The sequence below is a fragment of the Meles meles genome, chromosome X, assembly GCF_922984935.1.
Source record: "Meles meles chromosome X, mMelMel3.1 paternal haplotype, whole genome shotgun sequence".
NCBI classification, from domain to species: Eukaryota; Metazoa; Chordata; class Mammalia; order Carnivora; family Mustelidae; genus Meles; species Meles meles.
Window position 1 is genome coordinate 18,180,406 of NC_060087.1, and position 19,935 is coordinate 18,200,340.

Consider the following 19,935-nt stretch of genomic DNA (forward strand, 5'->3'; position numbering starts at 1 on the left):
TACAAGAAAAATATCTGATTATATATTACAAGCACAGTATTGAGAAGTGGTGAAGAGAGGAGAATGAGACGAGAGGGCTGTTTTAAATACATGAGTTCAATATAAGTAGTGCCTTATTTTTCCTAAACCAAGAGTTCTGAATTTCTTGGCATAATGGAATCACCTGAGGTGCTTTTAAAACTTACATACGTTCAAGGTTCCATCCCAGAGATTATGGCTCTCGGTAGGTCTGGGCAGGGCCTTTGACATGGGTCTACTTTTTAAAAGCTTCCCAAGGGATTCTGAGGTACAGTTGGGATTGAGAATCCTTACCCTGACCTAAACCAATAGGTCTCAACTAGCATGCACCAGAATAACCGGGGGCACCTGCTGAAAACTCCATACCCCCACTCCCAGAGTTCCTGACTCAGCAGGTCTGGTGTGGGGCCCAATAATTTGTGTCTCTGCTGCTGGGCCATGACCACATACCAAATGTCATTCTCTTAAACCATTCCTACCTCAAACCTCCACTGATGTCACTAATCATATCTTTTAGTCATTAGTGTAGACATGTGTATAGCTCCCCCTCTCCCAAAACACCTCTATGCGTCTTTACTGAATTTAAAACAAATGTCAGTGAAAACATACACTTTAGAGAGCTTTGGTATTAGTTCACCATTTTAGATATTATAATACAGAATTTTTTTTTTGTTACATCTCTTCCCCTTCACTAGATAGTAGGTTCTTTGAGGACATTTGTATGTTCACAGCTTCCCTGTGTGGCTTGGAACATCACAGGTGCTTCGTAAATGTCAGCGGCCAGTGATTATGTGTACAAGTGACATCATCAAAACCAAACTCAGCTCTTCCTGGTAGTTTTTATAATGGTATTTTAATCATATTAACATCTCTAAAAATAGGGTCCTAAAATACATTCAGTGAGCTGTAGAACTAGGAGCTATTATTGCATAGGACAAGTAAAATAATCAAGTCAGCAGAAGTAACTACAAGTGAATCTCACCAAGAAGTATAATAATGTTGCTAAGATGATACATCAGCAGTAAGTCCCGAAATGTAGATTGATACAAGGATTAGCTCAGTAATGCAAGCATATACTTAAGACTTTTGAAAATAACAGTCATAACATGCACTAGAATAAAGCCATGTTAATACATTAGTGAATCCATGCAAAAGACTAAACATCCTGTTATTTGACAAAATTAATAATACATTGTATTGATACAGTCAGCCCCTTAGCAAAAATACCACAAACACCCATAGTGAAAAGAAAACAGACACAGGTACACACTCAGTGGAAAATCCAAGTACACCTCGGGAGAAAGCAGCTATAGCAAATATGAAAATGGATTGAATTAAAGAGGTCAGTGTGTACTTTGGCTTGCACATTCTCTGGCCCATCGGATTTTTCTTTAGAATCCTGTCCTCCCCCCGACCCCTGCCCATCTGCATCACCTTCTTTTGAACTGAACCTTTATCATTTGGCCCTGGATGTGCCTCTTCTGCCCTAGAGGCTGCTGGAGGGATCCTAACTGAACAAATTCACTAATGCTAGTTTCTTTAAAGAAGTCAAAAGATAGATTGAATTTAAGAATGAACTGCTCCCAAATTTAGTTGAGTCTGAGTTGTCTTCCATTGTATTAGTATATTTACACCCCCCCCCCCCCAAATTTGCTGTAGAGAAAGGGAAGAAGCTGACAGTCTAGTCTGGGTTTTAATGCCTGGCAAGTGAAAGTTGGAGGCCTCCCATTTTGTTAAATCTGACCAAACATGGAAACAACAGGAAAAGTTGGTTGAGTCTGAGCACAGTTTTCTTAAAAGAATCACCATTTTTAAGTGTCAATATAAAAAAAATCCCCCAAACTTCCACATAACATAATACCTTGGAAAGTCACGCTTTCAAAATATTGCTGTATGATAACTTTACTGTATAATAGGCTTTTATGGGTATGAAACTTAATGTGGCAGTTACATGAAAGCATGCAAAGGGTGTAGGGAAAAGAGAATATAGTCTTCCAGTATTGTTGGGACCAAAGGACTCTGATCTAAACCAGCATTTTGTCTGATTTCTCTTTTCAGCACATGTCACAACCATAGAAAGGGAGCATATCCTACTTTATTCCTTGGCCATAGGGAAGGGGATAAGAGTACACAGGGGTGATGGAACTTTCAGGGACTGGACAGGGCTTTTCATCTTGTTAAAATCTGCATTTTGAAATGAGAGTCTATTGGGGGGGAAAGTGCCAACCTCAGAACTATACTAGTTCTGCCATAAATGCAAGAGAATGGAATCAACCAAGTCCTTAATCTAGAAGGGAAAACAACTTGAATAATGGAACATATCTCTGTTCTGGTATTGCGTATGGAAACTTCAGGAAGTAGCACGTTGATGATACCAATAGTAGCATGAAATGTTTTCCACTTTGGCTAACGATATATACTCATAATCATAGGTAATGCTTAGCCCCGATTATACCTTCAAGTTTCACAAGGTGCAGATTCCATTCACTCAACAGATATTTACTGAGTGCTTATCACATGCCAGCTCGTGTTCTGGCTCTACAGATAATGCAGTAAGCATAGTGAAAATAAAAATCCCTTTTGTTATGGAGCTTGCTTTCTAGTTGGGAGAAAGACAGTAATTTATACAAAGGAAATACAATGTAGAGTGTTATAGATGATGGCATTATGGTGAGACATAAAGCAAGAAAGGGGTAGGATAACACCCCTTTCCTTTAAAAAGCACTAGGGAAGGCCTGAATGAGAAGTTGACATTTGAATAAATATCTGAAGCAAGCTATGTAGATAGTAGTGGAAAGAAAGCTCCAGCATTGGGAAAGAGGAGTGGAGAGAAGGGAAATTACTGATTTTGTTCATGTCTCTTCATACAGTATGAATTTGCTATCCCTGAGTATGTACGTATTTTTGTTTTCTTGCATCTGAGCTATGGGATAATGGACTAATTTTGTTTTCCTCTCCTCATTTGTCTATCCTAAAGAACCTAACTGGTGTGATTTTCCTGTAACAAAATAGATACTGAAATTGAAATGTGCTGAAGCATTTAAGTTTCCTTGGAAAGCTGTTGCTACAGTTAAGATGTAACTTTGTGACTTCAAAGGATGAAAAGTTGAACCCGCCTGAGTTAATTGCCTAGTGAATATGGTCGGTTCTTTGGCAGTCATGTCTGTCCTAAACAAAAGCCCTCAAGGTTAGTCAGTTACTCACTGGTGTGGGAGTTGTGGGGAAACTCCAGCAAAAAAGGAAGGTTTGACTCCAATAGAAAGCTGAAAGCAGGCCTTAGTAGTGTTGCTGGGTGCAGATCTGAGAAAGAGAAATTTTTAGTAACAAAAAATGAGGTTATTACAACATATAGATAAGAATATTTTCCTTTGTCAGAATTTTAGTCTTTTGAATTACATACCAACAACATGTATTTTTGCTTGAAATGGGAATGAAATTTGCTGGTATTGACATATGCCAGAGGAAAATGCTATTATGTAAGCTTAGTGAACTGTTAAGTTTTTGTATAACCTTTAGAAGAATTTTCTACAATGTGTACACATTTCTATAAGAGTTAATTTTCATTACACAAGTTGATTACCTTTGACTAGTTAAAATTTACAATATTACATCTATGTCCAAAATCCCTTTAACCAGTCATCACCTTCTAGTCCCCATTAGCTCCAGGAAGCAGTCCCTATGATCCCTTTGATATGTATTTTACAGACCTTTTCTGTGCATTTGCATTCATGCACTATGTGGATACGGTACTTATTTTAAAAATAGAAATGGTATTTATATATCTGTATCTGTGTTTTGCTTTATTTTAACAACATGTCTTGGGAGATTTTTTCCGTGCTAGAATATTAAGACCTACCTCTTTCTTTTCATTTGCTACAGAGCAGTCCATAGTACAGTTATGCCATAATTAAGTCATTTTTTTCCTGTTGGATATCTGGCTTGCAGCACACTTTTCTCAATTACAGCGATGCAGCAATGAACATATTTAGCCATGACTCCACAGTACACATGAACCAGTGATTGGGCAGCGGCTCTTGAAGTGTGGCTCCTAGATCAGCAGCTTCAGCATCACAAGGGAACTTGTTAAAGGCACAAATTCTTAGCCTCTTCTCTAGACTTACTAACTCAGAAACTGAGAGTGGGGCCCATCAGTCTGTTCCATTAAGCCCTCTAGGTCATTCTGATGCCTGATAAAATTTGAGGACCACTAGCAGGAATGTATATGTGTTCATATACACATAGATGCCCACATGTACCTACACAGTTAGTTCTGCTATAACGCGACACGCAAGTTCCCAAATGTCACTACGTTATGCAGAATTGTGCAATAAAAGCCACAGGTTTATGAGAAAAATGGAGTTAGGAACACAACAATCAAAAACATGATCAGTGATGCATGAAAACAAAAGCCGGGAGCCTAATAAAAATGATAGTACAGTGGCGCCTGGGTGACCCAGTTGGTTAAGCCTCCTACTCTTGATTTCAGCTCAGGTCCTGATCTCAGGGCCCTGAGATTGAGCCCCACAGCAGGCGCTGGGCTCAGCAGGAAGTCTGCTTTTCTCCCCCTGCCCCCCTCCCCGCACCATCACCTGCACACGCGCATGCTCACGCGCTCTCTCTCTTTCTCTAAAAGTAGAGCTTGAAGAAATGATAGCACAGTCTTACAGGTGTTAAATGAGTAAATACATAAATACTACAGTAAATATGGCATTTCCCCCTGGAAGGACTTGAAGTTGGCCTGTGGAAGTGGGTGCTGGAGGGCTTGCAGCTTGTGAGTTAGTGTGTCGTGGTTGAAGGAGGGTGAGCTGAACTTGGAGGCAATATTTGAAAACCAGGCGTGGGTGGCTGGGGCTCCTAACACACGCGGCGAACTGAGGTAACTAACTGACCTGCATTGGGATGTGTGAGTTTCGTGTATTCCTGTGTGGCTCAGTTCATTTGGTGCATTTCTTGCTTTCATTTAGCATTTCTAGAGGACAAAATCACACATAAGCAAATGTGAAATTGGGAGTTAGGCCCCAGTTTTTTCCCCAGTGTGTCGGTCACCTTTGAGCAAATTTGCCTCTTCCAGGAAAGTGTTACAGCAGACCTGACTCTGTGTGCCTATGCATATGTTTATACATATGCTTTGCAGAAAAGGACCGCATACACGACTGATCGCAGCTTTTTTGCTTAATATTTTTTTCCACTTAATATCTTTTGGATTTTTTTTCCATTCAGCTCATAGTTACTTTATAGAAGTGGCGTTTAAAGCATGAAGAGATGACTAAATTGCTCATGAAAAATGCTTGCAACAGTTTACACTCACACCAGCATCCTTCCTACATCCTGGCCAGTATTACCCATTATCAACTGACTAATTTTTGCCAGTCTAATAGTTACATTTTTTTCCTTCCTCTCCCTCCCTCTCTCCTCTCATGTGGATATCTCTGTTTGTATGCATAATGTGTCTGTCTGTAATATGGATGCAAGCACATGAATGTGTGTACATACACACATTTACATTGTGAGGGTGCCTCCCATAAATATACTGATAGGAAAAGGAGCTTTAAGAAAAAGGCTTTAAAAGTGTGAAACCGGGGGTACCTGGGTGGGTCAGAGGGTTAAGCCTCTGCCTTCGGATCAGGTCATGATCCCAGGGTCCTGGGATAGAGCCCCACATCGGGCTCTCTGCTCAGTGGGGAGCCGCTTCTCCCCTCTCTCTGCCTGCCTCTGCCTTCTTGTGATCTCTGTCTGTCAAATGAATCAATAAAATCTTTAAAAAAAATGTGAAACTGGTGACACAGTGCTGAAATGGGGGGAGAAAAGAAAATAGATTTGCAAAAAAAAAAAAAAAAAACCCACAAGAAAAGCCTGTTAAAAAGGGAGAGAATTCCCTGTTTATTTATTTTTTACTTCCACCTTTGTGAAATACAGCTTACCCACTTCCTGAGATAAGATACTGAGTTGGTGCTGTTGGGCTTTGATCTATCACTCTGGCAGGCAGAAACCTCCACACCTGCAGCTTACGCTGTGAAGCCATTCAGTTCAGCAACACAGCCCTAAGGGTGTCAGATTCTTGTGTTGATCAGTGGAGGGTTCCCTGGCCCCGACAGGCTGAGCAGATCCAGCTGCCTGGAGGCATGTGATGGCCAAGGCCTGCAAGTCGGGGGACCCCTGACAGCAAAAGCCACAGAAACGGAGGAGCGTGCAGGTGTCAGATGTCTTCCTGTAAAGAGGTTGGCAGTGGACAGAAGTGCTGCCAGCTGGGCACCGCACCAAGCAGGAACGCCATAATGACTTCATGATTAGATCCCATCGGTTCATGATCATTGTTCTTATTAGGAAATATCATTGCTTTTTGATGATTTATTATGTGAGATGAGACTTTCATATAAACACTGTGATTTGCATATATATGTAATATATATTTGCATATATATCTCCAAGTTCAAATGACTTGGTACAAGTAAATCACCAAAAAAGGATGGAATATTGATGTAAAGCTGCAAAAAAAAAATCTAAGGCAATTTTAAAATGATGAAGATAAATATGATGTTGCCCCTTCAAAGTCATGTGTTTTCCTCTCTATGAAAGTAACAGGAAGAGAGAACTCCAGCTGGACCCACCTCTGTTTTGCCATGAAGCTTTTGTCCCTTGAAATCTCAAACTGATATGAAGAAAATACAAAGAATGGGCATAGGGAATTAACATTTCACTTCTAAACTTAGAACTTGCTTTCTCACCCTCGCTTCTCCTCCCAGTGTCGTAGTATCATCTCGTGGCCGGAGTGTAGATGGAATGTGGAGAGGGAGGGAGGGAGGGAAGAGAAAATATTTTAATCCTAAAAGAGCTTTCATTCTCACTGAGGCTAGAGCAGTGGAGCAGGCAAGGGCATTGAAGAAGGTGCTGCTCACTTGTCCTCTCACTTGTCCTCGTCCTCGCTTGCTCTCTGGCTCTTGTGTCTTCTGTTACTATTGTTTGCATTCCCGATTGTTAAGACTTGGGAATGCAGCCCTCAGGATCAGCGCAGGATGCCAGATCCAGTGGGGAGTTGCAATACCAAAGCAAAGCATTTCTCCTGCTCATCTGCACCAAGCTGGCTACGTAATTTGCAAGGCCCAGTGCCGGATGAAAATATGGGGGCCCCCTGTTCAGAGAGCCAGAAAGAGTGCAGTTAAAGGTGCTCAACTATGCAGCTTTGTCCTGCCTTCCGCGGCCTCTCTTTCTTTAGACTTGTCAGGGTTTTTATTTGTTCTTTAATGTCATTGTTGAGTTGTAAGAAAAATCAACATTTTCAGCCATCAGCATAGGTTTACGGTTCATCTGTGTATTGTGCGATGTCTGTTTTAAATGAAAACATAAGAGCTTTTAACTTGTGTGTGGAATCACCAAAATTTTACAGTTTGTATTTTGTAACTTATACACGCATAGGAACTTTGTTCTTACCAGGCCAGTGGGAACACTGCCCAAAACTAACCCCGCGGCTTTGATGTTATTTCTTAATACACGTACATTCTACTCACACTCTCTGCCTCTGGTTTACTGATGAGTAAGGGAGGATTGAAAAGAGAAGGAGCTATAGGTCGTCCTGTCTTTCCTTTCCTTCTATGTAATTTTCAGTGTATGTGGTTGGCTAATGCAGAGAAGTAACTAAAGTAAGAAAGGATATGATAGGGTTCCTTGGTCATTCATGTTTCTTGGACTGCCACTGTCTCTTTTTTGGTTAATCAAATCCTGGTTCCAGTGGAAAGGGCCTCCGGAGGCCCCGTCTAATCAGTCCTAGATGTCTCACGCTTTGCCTGTACTCACTTTGCTTCTCACTGGATTCCCACACATTGTGGGTCTAGTGGAGTTCTGTGTTCATAGGAAGTCTGAAGAATGCTACATGCAAGTGGGGCACCTGGGGTGGGGGAGCCCCTTCGGCCACATAGGTTGTGTATCCATGTAGCTGGCCCTTTCTATATGAGGGGAAGCTGCTGGACAGCCAGAAGCCTCCTGCACACACTGTATGAAGGAGTCCAGTTCATGGCAGGCTGGACAGTGTCCACAGAGTATTCATGCAAAGTGATTTCCTTGAAACTAATGTGATGCCCTTATTTCAAACTCCATTGAATTAATATCATTTTAGAAACAGTTGACTCTCTTAGAGTGCTCCTAGCTCCAAGAGGAGGACCTTTCAGATGGACATTTGAAACTTCCAGGCTAAAGCTTGAACCAAATACTCGTCATCAAATCAATCTCTGTATCCCTTACAATTTTGCCTTTCTCCCAGGGTTTCCAGCAGGAGAGCTCCAGAAGCCTTTTTTTTGGGGAACAGAATATCCTCGGTAAGTAAATGAGTCAAGAATCCAGTTGTTGACAAGTAGGGGAGGACGTGCTGCTTTGGCAGAGAATAGAATATAAAGTCACAAAAAACGAAGCCAGTGATTGTTCAGCACAAAGAGGGGCATGGAACCCAGTGTGGGTCAGTCCCCCTTTTCATCATTTTAGGTACTTGTTTTCCTGCTCTTTTTCCTAGGGTGTATCTCTGGACAAGAGAGGCAGCTTCTACAAATGGAGCTTTCATTTTTATGCATTTATTCACTTGTGCATTGACTCGTAGTACAAATATTTAGACCTTAAAGGATTGTTGGGATTTGAGTTGATGATAATGGGTCAAACACCATAGAAGAAATAATGTGAGAAGAGGAAAGGGAAGTGTGCATAGAATAGCAAAGATTTTACTTTGGCTGATCCAAGCAGTATATGAAGGGAAGTAGTGGAAAAGACATCTGGAAAATAAGTTTAATATTTGATATTGGAGGGCTCTGGGTGCCAGGTAAGGAGCCTGGACATTAACAAGCAATAGAAAATACATTTTTGAACAAGTAAAGATAATCAGATTTGTCTTTAAAAATATAACTTGGGTAGTGATGCAATAGGTCAAAAATGGACAGTCTCTGGAGTTTGAGATAATAAAGGTCATTAATACCAACAGATTGTAGACTTAAGTAATTCTGAATTTACATATATAGTGGGAATTCTGATAATATTCATTGTTGGTAAAATCACTTTTATTATGTGTCTTTATTTGCTCTGGTGCTTTACTACACATAAAATTTAGTCTTGCTTTTAGAAGTTTAGTGTCTTTTGTTTTGGTTTGGATAAATGACAATTTAAATATTTTGTAGGTTAAAAAACACATGGGATCACATACATATAAAAGTAAGAGAAATATGGTAGCAATATTTTGATTTGGACTCAAAACAGACCCTGTGCAAGGATTTGAGTTTGAGGAGTTCTTAAGGGAGATGACAGCAGAAAACACAAGCAGGAGAGTGGAGACGTGAGACAGGAGGGAAGGAAGCCAATAGATTGTGTTGTGTGAGTTTTCTGTGACTGCCATAATCATCACAAACTTAGTGACTTAAAACAACAGGAATTTATTAGCTTATCGTTCTATAGGCCAGAAGTCCAACCTGTGTCTCATCGGGGTAAACACAAGATGTTGGCACAGCTGCATTCCTTTCTGGAAGCTCTAGGGAAGAATCTGTTTCCTTGCCTTTTCTAGCTTCTAACATTGGCCCATATTCCTTGGCTCTTGGTCCCTTCCTCCATCTTCCAAACTAGCAAAGTTGCATTTCTCTGACCATAGATCCATAGTCAGATTTCCTTCTGACTCTCCTTTTCTGCCTTCTCCATTTGGAAGGACCCTTGTGATTATATTGGGTGCACCCAGATAATCCGGGACAATCTCCCTGTTTTAAGCTCCGCTGATTAGCAACTGTAATTCCCCTTTGCTATGTAATAACATCACATATCCTGGCTTCTGGGTATTAGCATGCAGACATCTTTTGGGACCATTATTCTACCTACCATATACGTGTTTCAGAGCCAGTTATCACTGTGAGCAACTGGGGCTCAGTCTTCCTGGGGAACTGTAGAACATGCTTTGGCATAATCCCACCTTAGGGGCAAGGTTGCTGGCGTGCTGATCATCCAGTTCCCCTTCCCTCATTGATTTGAGGGCTGTCACCTGCTGTATTAACTCCCTGGCATTCCTCATTCTTGGCCATGAAGGGCTCTGGTAGCCAGAAAAAGTCCTCAGGTAACTAGTTTCAGGTGTTGGCACTTGGAAGCTGTGGGATTGGTGTGTTCAAAAATGGCAAGTGCCAAGGGGAGCAAGAGCAGGCATCAGTAAAGTTTATTTAGGGAAGCGCACTCCATTAGCATAAATGATAATTCTTGGTTCGCTTTAACCAAATCCCTTACTATCATCCCAGGCCTCAGCTGCATAGTTTTTATTAGTGGTCAGATATTTGGAATTGATTTTACCCTATTATTCAAATTAAAAACTTGCATATATTTCTATAAAAATGAAGATCTAGGCTAAATATTCTCTAAGTTTCCTTCAAACTAAAAATGTCCTAGAACTCTTTGATTCTGCTTATCTTTAGCAATTCTAGTATATGTGCTGCCGAAGCGAGCACTATCTTTAGCAATTCAACTGAGCTTCCGTGATTGTGGTTATATACCTAGAGACTTGGAAAAAGAGTCTGATTAGGTTTTGAAGTTACTGAGTCAGTGAATTTGTTTATTGGGTCCATGAGCATGATTTTCTAGTCTAAAAGTCAAAATCGTAGAAACCTAGGAAATAACATTAGTGTCTCTGTGTTCAGACTTATGCTGAGCCATATTTGATACTTTAGTGGGAGAGAGATTTGTATTTTTTTCCTAAAGAGTTCTAGGTCCTCACTGAAGCCTTCCATCCTCTATTACGATATCTGCTCAATGAATAATTATTAAGTATATTTTGGGTACTTGGCGTTGGAAAGATGGAGATGCTGGAGACGTGGGGATCATAGTCCAGTCAGCTGGATTCCCATACATCTCTTTTGGATGGATAGCCTCCAGACCAGGAAGTGGGTATCTGTTATGTTCACACTGGTCAGCTTAGTCCTTCCCTGAATTTTGGGTCTAATTCTGGGGACATTAAAAAGCAAAATTGTTCCTAAAGAATCACGATTGTAACTAGTCTAAGACAACATCCCAAAGTGTTTGTTCCCCGAAGTAGTAATAGAGGTAAGTCACCCTCCCTTTTGTTTTGAAGCATAAGAATTTCCAAGAAAGCCTGGAAGAAAGAAACCTATTTAAATGTGCTTAACTCAGAGGTTCCTAAGCTCCCTCTTTACCTTTGTTTTGGGAAATGCTGCTCTAGAATTCAGGGCTGAAGAAAAAAAACAATTGAAAGAACTTGAGGACACTTGAAGGGGAGCCTTCTAAGTGTCTTCACATTTTTGAAGGAGAGTTAAGTTGGCAGACGATTTACTGTGTTCAGAGGGATCAGAGAGGATATTCGGCTAGAGACTGTACGAGACCAACAGATTGAAGACGTAGGAAAGAGACTGTGGATAAGTGCTAGGGAGAGCTGTTTTATTTGGAACCACCTGAAGAGGGACCGGTCCCCACATGAGCTCCTGGTTATTAGAAATCCCAGGAGAAGTCCTAAGACTACGGAAACGGGTTTTTGTGGAGGAGGTCTATTCCTCTGCTGAGGAGTCAAAGTAGATAACCTGAACACCACTTTTGAATCAGAGATCTTGATGAGTTTTTGATTCAGGCACAGAGTAGCGCTCACTTGGTGACAGTGTGAGATCATGGCTACTGCAGACAGTGGCCTAGCTGTCCTCTGGTTGACAGCAGAATCCAGGGCACACGTTAAACCCGTGGGGTAGTAAGAACACGAGAGAAACCGAGGAGGTGGAAAAATGGTCATTTTTTCTATTTCGTTTTTGGAAGGCTCGATTTTTCTCTGCAGCAGTCTTGTTTCTGGCCAGCCAGTCCCATTTTAAAAGGCTTTTGAGTTTATTTATTTATTTTTATGGCATGCTCATCTAATAATGTCCATTGATGAAATGGAAGATGGGTCTTCAGCATTATGAAACATTATCATTGGAAGGCTCAGTCATATCAAATTACTTTTCCTTGTCTCCCATCCAAAGGATCACGATTATGTGACTGAGAATTGGAACTTACAGTGATTCAGTCATTTTCTGAATTCTTTATTACCCTCTGCAAATAGGATGCTCATCAGAGCAGCCCCTGTTAAGGGACATTTATTGCAGAGCAGTTCCTATAAACTTCCAGTGTTCATCCCTTCAGCTCGCCAGTCACCATCATTGACCAGTGGTCATAGAGGCCTGAAGCCTGTGCTCTAGGCCAAGAGGCATGAAAAAAAAACAGTGTTACAGGCTGCATAGCGATAGCTCCTGCTGCAGAAACTAGCACTATGTAAAATTACAAGTTTGTCCCACACTGTCATGGGAGCTCCATGATTGAAATGCATAATTTTACTCTTACTTCCTTAATGAAGGTTTGCAATGATGTAAAAACAGTAGGAAGCATTTTTTCAAATGCAAATTACCTTGCAGGGAAGAAATAACAAAGGAAAGAATTGCCACCGAGGGGAAAAATTAAATCTTAGAGCACTTCCTTGGGTATAGTTGAGACAAACAATTAGCATGTTAAGGATCATTATGCCCTGTAATAACATGTTGCTTCAAAAATTTTTGTTCTTTCCACTTACGGGTCCTTTCCATTTGCCGGGTGACTTTGATGTAGCTTGTCAGGAGCCAACTGCGAAATATTTTTAGCATAATTGCAAATCTCAGGAAGAATCCTCATAACGAGGATTTTAAATCGTCTTTAATCCTCATCCACATGTTAAATAACTAAAATAAGTTACATGTGGACCTGTCACTTGTGTGAAATGGTAAAGTTAATTAACCAATGAGTTAAATCACTGCTACTTTCTTAGTGTGTACTAGTTACAGAGAATTTAGCAGTGATCAAACACATAAGGGTATGGCCTTCTCAGAACTTGTAGTTGCGAGAGAACGTTCTAGACCCCCACACACATCCAGAAGCCTCCTTGCGGATTTCTTCATCTATCATCAATACGCTCTGTTTCAGTTATGTATTGCTACCTAATAAGCAAGCGCTACCAAACAACCACTATTGGCTTATGATTCTGCAGTTTCCAAATCTGGTTAAGGCAAGATCCTTGCCATTCACTCATGACCTTGTCTATCTGTCACGGAAGCAAGGGAACATGACTCCCTTCTGAAAGCAGTGATCCCTTTTAATCTCTGCTCTGTTCCTTTTTTATGATTACATTTGGGAAACAACTTACCTTTTAAGTCTAGAGTGATTTTTCAACAAGTTCTCAGATTAAAAAAAAAGAAATGGTATGTTTACTGACAGGATCATTTCAAACCCTGCTGCCACTTTGGATGTTTATAGATATAAACTAACTAGAACAGGGATACAGTATCATAGAAACCTTAGGGCTGGAAGGGACTTTAGAAATGAACTCTTTCATATCCCTAATGTCATATAGGTCATAGCAACAGTGTTAGAATTTATTTTCTTTGCCCATTTCAGTGAGAAGGGTGTGTTTAGATTTTTTTTTTTTACAGTTTTGTGGATATGGTTATGAAGTTGTTATTGTGGTTACTAGAAAACAGATTATCTTGGCTTTCATTGAAAAAAAATCAAAGGATTTTGCTCTGAAATTAATGCTTGTAATTTTCTTCAAATTATATATTTGTACTGCAGATCTCTGAGTTACGGAGCTATAGGAGTAATTGTTGGACATGAGTTTACACATGGATTTGATAATAATGGTAAGTGCTGATTCGTCGAATGAGCTGCTGCTTTTATGATAATGTTGATCGTATGGATGTTAATTGTTGCTATTATCTTTGCATAGTGGCATCATCATAGACTGAAGATTATCCAAAGCAGTATGATTGCTGATTGAAAACTTTCCCCCATGTCTTGCTGTGATAGCTTGCCATAAATAAATAATTGTTCCCGTTGGTGATGGGATAACATGAAAGAAAGACCTTGTAATTTCAATGAAATTAACTTCGCATTTAGATCAGGCTTGCTGTAGCTGCCACGATAGTTACAGGAATTGCTTCATAGCTTCTCCCCTTTGTCATTTCTTTATTCACCGTCATGAGCTGCTCTCCCTGGAGGTGTGAGCTCTGCTCCCAAGATGATTATATGTGCTGCCAAGTTAGGACTCTGGAGCTCAGCTGCCTGATCCCTTTATACTATTGCAAGGATTATGCAACGCTTAAGCTCTGTTTTTCTCTATGCTGGCATATATTCGGAATTTTGTTAGAAGGCTGTGCTTTCCTAATAATGTATAGTATAGAAGAATGTGCTATGTATCCTGATGATATTTAAGCACAAGCAGAGTGGGACATAAACTACCAAAACCAGTGCCCTTTGAGAGTCCTCATCATTTTTGATGGGCACTCCTTTCTCCTTTACCACTGAGCATTGTTGGAGAGCCACAAGAAATCTCTAAAATTTATGAATTAGCAGCAAATTACAGTCAGGTGCATATCTGCACGATGATCTGCAGGCAGTTTCAAGGAGATGGCTGGCACAAGGCAACATCGTATAGGCAGCCCTCTTTCTTCCATGTCTGTGGTGTCTCCAGCATCCTTTCCTGGATGCCTACCCCAGGGCCAGAGACTCTTGGTTCTTCTCCTTCTGGATGGTTCTTCCTGGGCTCCCACAAGCCCTTGCTGAATCACCTAGGGTTTCTGCACCTCTAATCTCTGCCCTCCCTATTAAAAATGAAGCTGCCTTATAGTCATCTCAATCTCCAGAGCTACGCTTTCTGTCTTTGCGTGTTCGCTTTATCTAAGAGGAGTGTCTTAGCTAAGAAACTGAACCCAGTAGTGACCTCTTGGTTCTGGGCCTTTCTTACTGGGAAATTTATGTACAGTTGTCCCTCTGGAGCCATTCTCAGAGGACATCATCTAATGACGGCAATTTCACTCCGTAACCAATACTTAGAACAGGGAGTTACATAGTTAACTATGTGCCCAGTAACTGTTTAATGATTGGTTGGATAGTGTATGGAGGACAGTGACTCCATGTTCTCCCAGGGGTGGTAGTAGTGGCGTACACCCTTGCCAAAGAGCTTTGGGTTGTTTCAGTTAACACCTTTGCTTTGGGGCTATCTTATAAGTCCAACGAAGAGTTCTTCCCATAATTAAATTTAAACCAGTAGTAATCTTGAGTATGGATGATAGTCCAGATCTACTCAAAACTTTTTTTGAAGGGTGTAGACAAACGAAGAGTGAGGCTGTAACAAACAAACAAAAAACAAAAAACAAAAAAAACCCCACAACCAAACCAGAAACGAAAAAACAAACAAACAAGCAAACAACCATATATATTTAATCTTTTTTTCCATTATGTTTTGGAGATTTCCATTCTTGTTCCAAGTTCTCTTTTTAGAGCAACCTGCCTTGTCAAAGCAGGACAGATGGGCCTTCCATGCACACTGATGGCTGTGGAATGATTCATAATAGAGCTTTTATGTGTCTCTCAGCTCCTGGCAACTTGGAGGAAACACGTCCCTATAGGACTGAGTCAGGGGCTGTGGTCTCACGGTGTGAATGACTCATAAGGCTTTGCCTATGGATCCGTGTGAATGACTAACTGGGCCGTTCCTATGGATCGTTTGGAATTTCACTGGTAGTGACGCTCCAGCTCCCACCATGGGCTTTCTGAATGAAGCCATTTCATTTCATAATCCAGAGAACATTATGGGTCACATCAGGTGAAAACAAAGAATTCAAGACTGGTTCACGGTGTGCATGCCATAAGTTGATGAATTTTATTTTTAAATGTTCTTTGTTGCTCAGGAGGAAAGAACTTCCTCAAACCTCTTTATCAACCCCTCTTTTTACAATTAACATGTGACATTGGAAAGAAGGTGGGAGCTGCTCCCAGGTGTGACCCTTGCTACTGGGGACTGCTTTTTCAAGGTTCTTTGAATTGAGGGAAAGGGAAAATGAAGAAATTAGTTTCCACAAATAGTACAAATTTCTTTAAGTTCTTATTTAAATTCTAGTTAGTTAACATACAGTATATTATTAGTTTCTGATGCACACTATAGGGATTCTACACTTTCATACATCACCCGGCACTCATCAGGACCGGTGCCCTCTTTCATCCCCATCACCTGTCTCACTCATCCTCTCCCCCACCTCCCCTCTGGTAGCCAGCAGTGTGTTCCCTAGAGTTAAGAGTCTGTGTCCTAGTTTGTCTCTCTTTTTTTTCTCTCTGCTCATTTGTTTTGTTTCTTAAATTCCACATATGAGTGAAATCATATATATTTTTTCTTTCTCCGACTTGTTTCACTTAGCATTATATTCTCCAGTTCCATCCCTGTTGTTGCAAATGGCAAGATTTCATTCTTTTTTTGTGGCTGAGTAGTATTCCACTTTCTCTATATACACCACTTTTTCTTTATCTATTCATCTGTTGATGGACATTTGGGTTGTTTACATAATTTGGCTATTGTGGGTAATGCTGCTATAAATATTGGGGTGCATGTACCCCTTCAAATCAGCATTTTTGTATCCTTTGGATAAATACCCAGTAGTGTAATTGCTGGGTTGTAGGGTAGTTCTATTTTTGGCTTTTTGAATACCCTCCATATTGTCTCCCATGGTGGCTGCACCAGTTTGCATTGCCACCAACAGTGCAGGAGGGCTCCTTGTTCTCCACATCCTCGCCAACACTTGTCTCTTATCTTTTTGGTACTAGCCATTCTGACAGATGTGAGGTGATACCTCATTGTAGTTTTGATTTGCATTTCCCTGATGAGTGATGTGGAGCATCTTTTCATATCGGTGTTGCCCATCTGTATGTTTTCTTTGGAAAAATAATGCAATCTCTATCAAAATACCACCAGCGGGGCGCCTGGGTGGCTCAGTGGGTTAAACCTCTGCCTTCGGCTCAGGTTATGATCTCAGAGTCCTGGGATCGAGCACCGCATCAGGCTCTCTGCTCAGCAGGGAGCCTGCTTCCTCCTCTCTCTCTCTGCCTACCTCTCTGCCTACTTGTGATCTCTTTCTGTCAAATAAATGAATAAAATCTTAAAAAAAAATACCACCAGCATTTTTCACAGAGCTAGAGCAAACAATCCTAAAATTTGTGTAGAACCACAAAAGACCCCAGATAGCCAAAGCAACCTTGAAAAAGAAAAGCAAGGGGCGCCTGGGTGGCTCAGTGGTTTAAGCCTCTGCCTTCGGCTCAGGTCATGATCTCAGGGTCTTGGGATCGAGCCCCGTATCGGGCTCTCTGCTCAGTGGGGAGCCTGTTTCTCCCTCTCTCTCTGTCTGCCTCTCTGCCTACTTGTGACCTCTCTCTCTGTCAAATAAATAAATAAAATATTAAAAAAAAGAAAAAGAAAAGCAAAGCACAAGAGCATCACAATTCCAGACTTCAAGCTATATTACAAAGCTTTAGTCATCAAGACGGTATGGTTCTGACACTAACATAGATACATAGATCATTGGAACAGACTAGAAAACCCAGAGATGAGTCCACAAATACATCATCAATTAATATTTGACAAAGCAGGAAAAAAAATAATCCAATGGAAAAAAGACAGTCTCTTCAACAAATGCTTCTGGGAAACCTGGACAGCCACATGCCAAAGAATGAAAGTGGACTGTGTTCTTCTACCACACATACCAATAAATTGAAAATGGATGACTGAATGACCTAAATGTGATTCCTAAAACCATAAAAACCCTAGAAGAGAACGCAGGTGGTACAAATATCTTTTAACTTTCCTTTTTGCTAGGTAGAAAATATGATAAAAATGGAAACCTGGATCCTTGGTGGTCTACTGACTCAGAAGAAAAGTTTAAAGAAAAAACAAAGTGCATGGTTAACCAATATAGCAACTACTATTGGAAGAAAGCTGGCTTAAATGTAAGTACAACTACGGTGTTTTGTGGTTATTTTTTCTCTTTTGGACATTACTGGCTTTAGACCATTGGTTCTCAGTGTGTGGAGCATCAGCCTCTTCTGGAAACCTGTTAGAGATGCAAACTGAGTCTTACTTCAGACCTCTTGGACCCAGAATTCTGGAGGGAGGGGGGCACTGGTCTTCTGGCAGTCTGTCTTTTCCCAAGCCCTCAGGTGACTCTGATTAAAGCTCATGTTTGAGACTCACAGGCCTAAACATGAGTTTGTTTTCCTAGATTTAGATAAATGTAGAAAATCTTGTAGCAAACATACACCATACAATTCTTATGAATCTACACTCCATATCATTTTAAAAAAATTTCTTCCAAATTACTATTTAATTCATTGAAGTAAATCTCATTATTTTGAATTAATGATTCTGAATTGGCTAAGAGATCTTAGTTATACAATTTCGAACAAAAGAAATGGGCTTCTAAAACATTTATTTTCTATTATACATACATAATACATGTCCATGAAGGCAAGAATGAAGTTTTATAGCTGCCGTTCATGTGCGTCAGATTTTATTCCTTTCTTGTCTTCACCCCTTTCCCTCTCATCACTCTTCTCTTCTCTGTCATTCATCTCAGTCACCCTGGTGCACTGTTTCACGTGCTCGCAAAGAGACAGATGCACACCACAGGCCCCTTTGTTGCATGGTTTTCAGTGGCTGCCTAGAACTCCACAGTGGGAGCGTAATCTAACTTGTTCACCTAACCTCTCATTGAGATCGGTCACACTTCGTCTCCAGCTCTCTTCCCACAGTAAATGCTGCTGTAACAAAACCTCTCATTGTGTACATATCCTGTTTATCCATCTAGGATAGATTCCTACTGTCACCAAGAACTTATAATATTCATAGTCTCACCAGTGGTATATGAAAGAGCATTTCTCTCTTCAGTTATTTTCTCACTAATGTATCAGAACTTTTTAAAGATATTACAGATGTTAGAATTTTGTCATTCACATTACAGTATTTTCTCCCAAATATATTACGTATCCATTAGATTTCATGTATGGCATCTTTTGACATACAAAAATGAAACATTTCTATAGAGCCAAAGATACCTATTTCTCTTAAAAAATAGGGGTGCCTAGGTGGCTCAGTGGGTTAAGCGTCTGTCTTTGGCTCAGCTCACGATCCTGGAACTCCAGGATTGAGCCCCATATCCCCATATCAGGCTTTGTGCTCAGCAGAGAGTCTGCTTCTCCTTTTTCCTCACCCTGCTCAAGTTCTTTCTCTCTCACTCTCTCAGATCAATAAATTTTAAAAACTTTAAAAAATTGTTTCTCCCAATCGGGAGGGAGACAAACCATAAATGACTCTTAATCTCACAAAACAAACTGGGGGTTGCTGGGGGGAGGTGGGATTGGGAGAGGGGGAGCGGGCTATGGACATTGGGGAGGGGAGGCGAACCATAAGAGACTATGGACTCTGAAAAACAACCTGAGGGTTTTGAAGGGTCAGGGGTGGGAGGTTGGGGGAACAGGTGGTGGGTGATGGGGAGGGCACGTTTTGCATGGAGCACTGGGTGTTGTGCAAAAAGAATGAATACTGTTACGCTGAAAAAAAAATAAAAATAAAAATAAAAATGAAATAGAAAAAAAAATTGTTTCTGCACTTCCACCCTATATAATATATATAGTCTTTTGGCTTTTCTGGGAAGGTTTCTGTGGTTTTTTAATTTTATATTTAAATCTTCATGCATGTGAAACTTAACTTTTTTATGGAGTTTTCTTTTATATAGATTTTATTTATTTATTTGAAACAGAGAAAGAGAACACAAGCAGAGAGGAGAGGCAGAGGGAGAAGGAGAAGCAGAATCCCCACTGAGCAGGGAGTGTGACCTGGGGCTTGATCCCAGAACCCTGGGATCATGTCCAGAGCTAAAGGCAGATGCTTATGACTGAGCCACCCAGGCTCCCCCTTTTTATGGAGTTTAATGTGAGAATTCTTTTCTTCTAAAAGGATAGTCAGTTGATCCAACATCATTGATTAAAAGATATTTTTTCTCACTGAACTTAGTATTTGTCCAATTTTAGATTCTCCTATATATTGACATTAATTTTTGGATTAGGTATTCTGTTCTGCTGGTATGTATG

General features: G+C 40.5%; 1 protein-coding gene across 10 annotated transcripts in view; it reads left to right on the top strand.

Moving 5' to 3' along the window:
- PHEX (phosphate regulating endopeptidase homolog X-linked) overlaps nt 1-19,935 on the top strand; it is a 221,876-nt gene that overhangs the window by 182,121 nt on the left and 19,820 nt on the right. For 8 of the 10 annotated variants that reach the window (XR_006816898.1, XR_006816899.1, XM_045996132.1 and 5 more), the window contains 3 exons: nt 8,273-8,327; nt 13,597-13,664; nt 17,666-17,796. Coding sequence is in view for 6 of the 10 variants with exons in the window: in XM_045996132.1 (XP_045852088.1) it covers nt 8,273-8,327; nt 13,597-13,664; nt 17,666-17,796 (254 nt within the window). In the remaining 4 variants the exon portion in view is untranslated. The remainder of the gene's footprint in view (nt 1-8,272; nt 8,328-13,596; nt 13,665-17,665; nt 17,797-19,935) is intronic. The other 2 variants (XR_006816901.1, XR_006816900.1) reach the window with 1 other exon arrangement.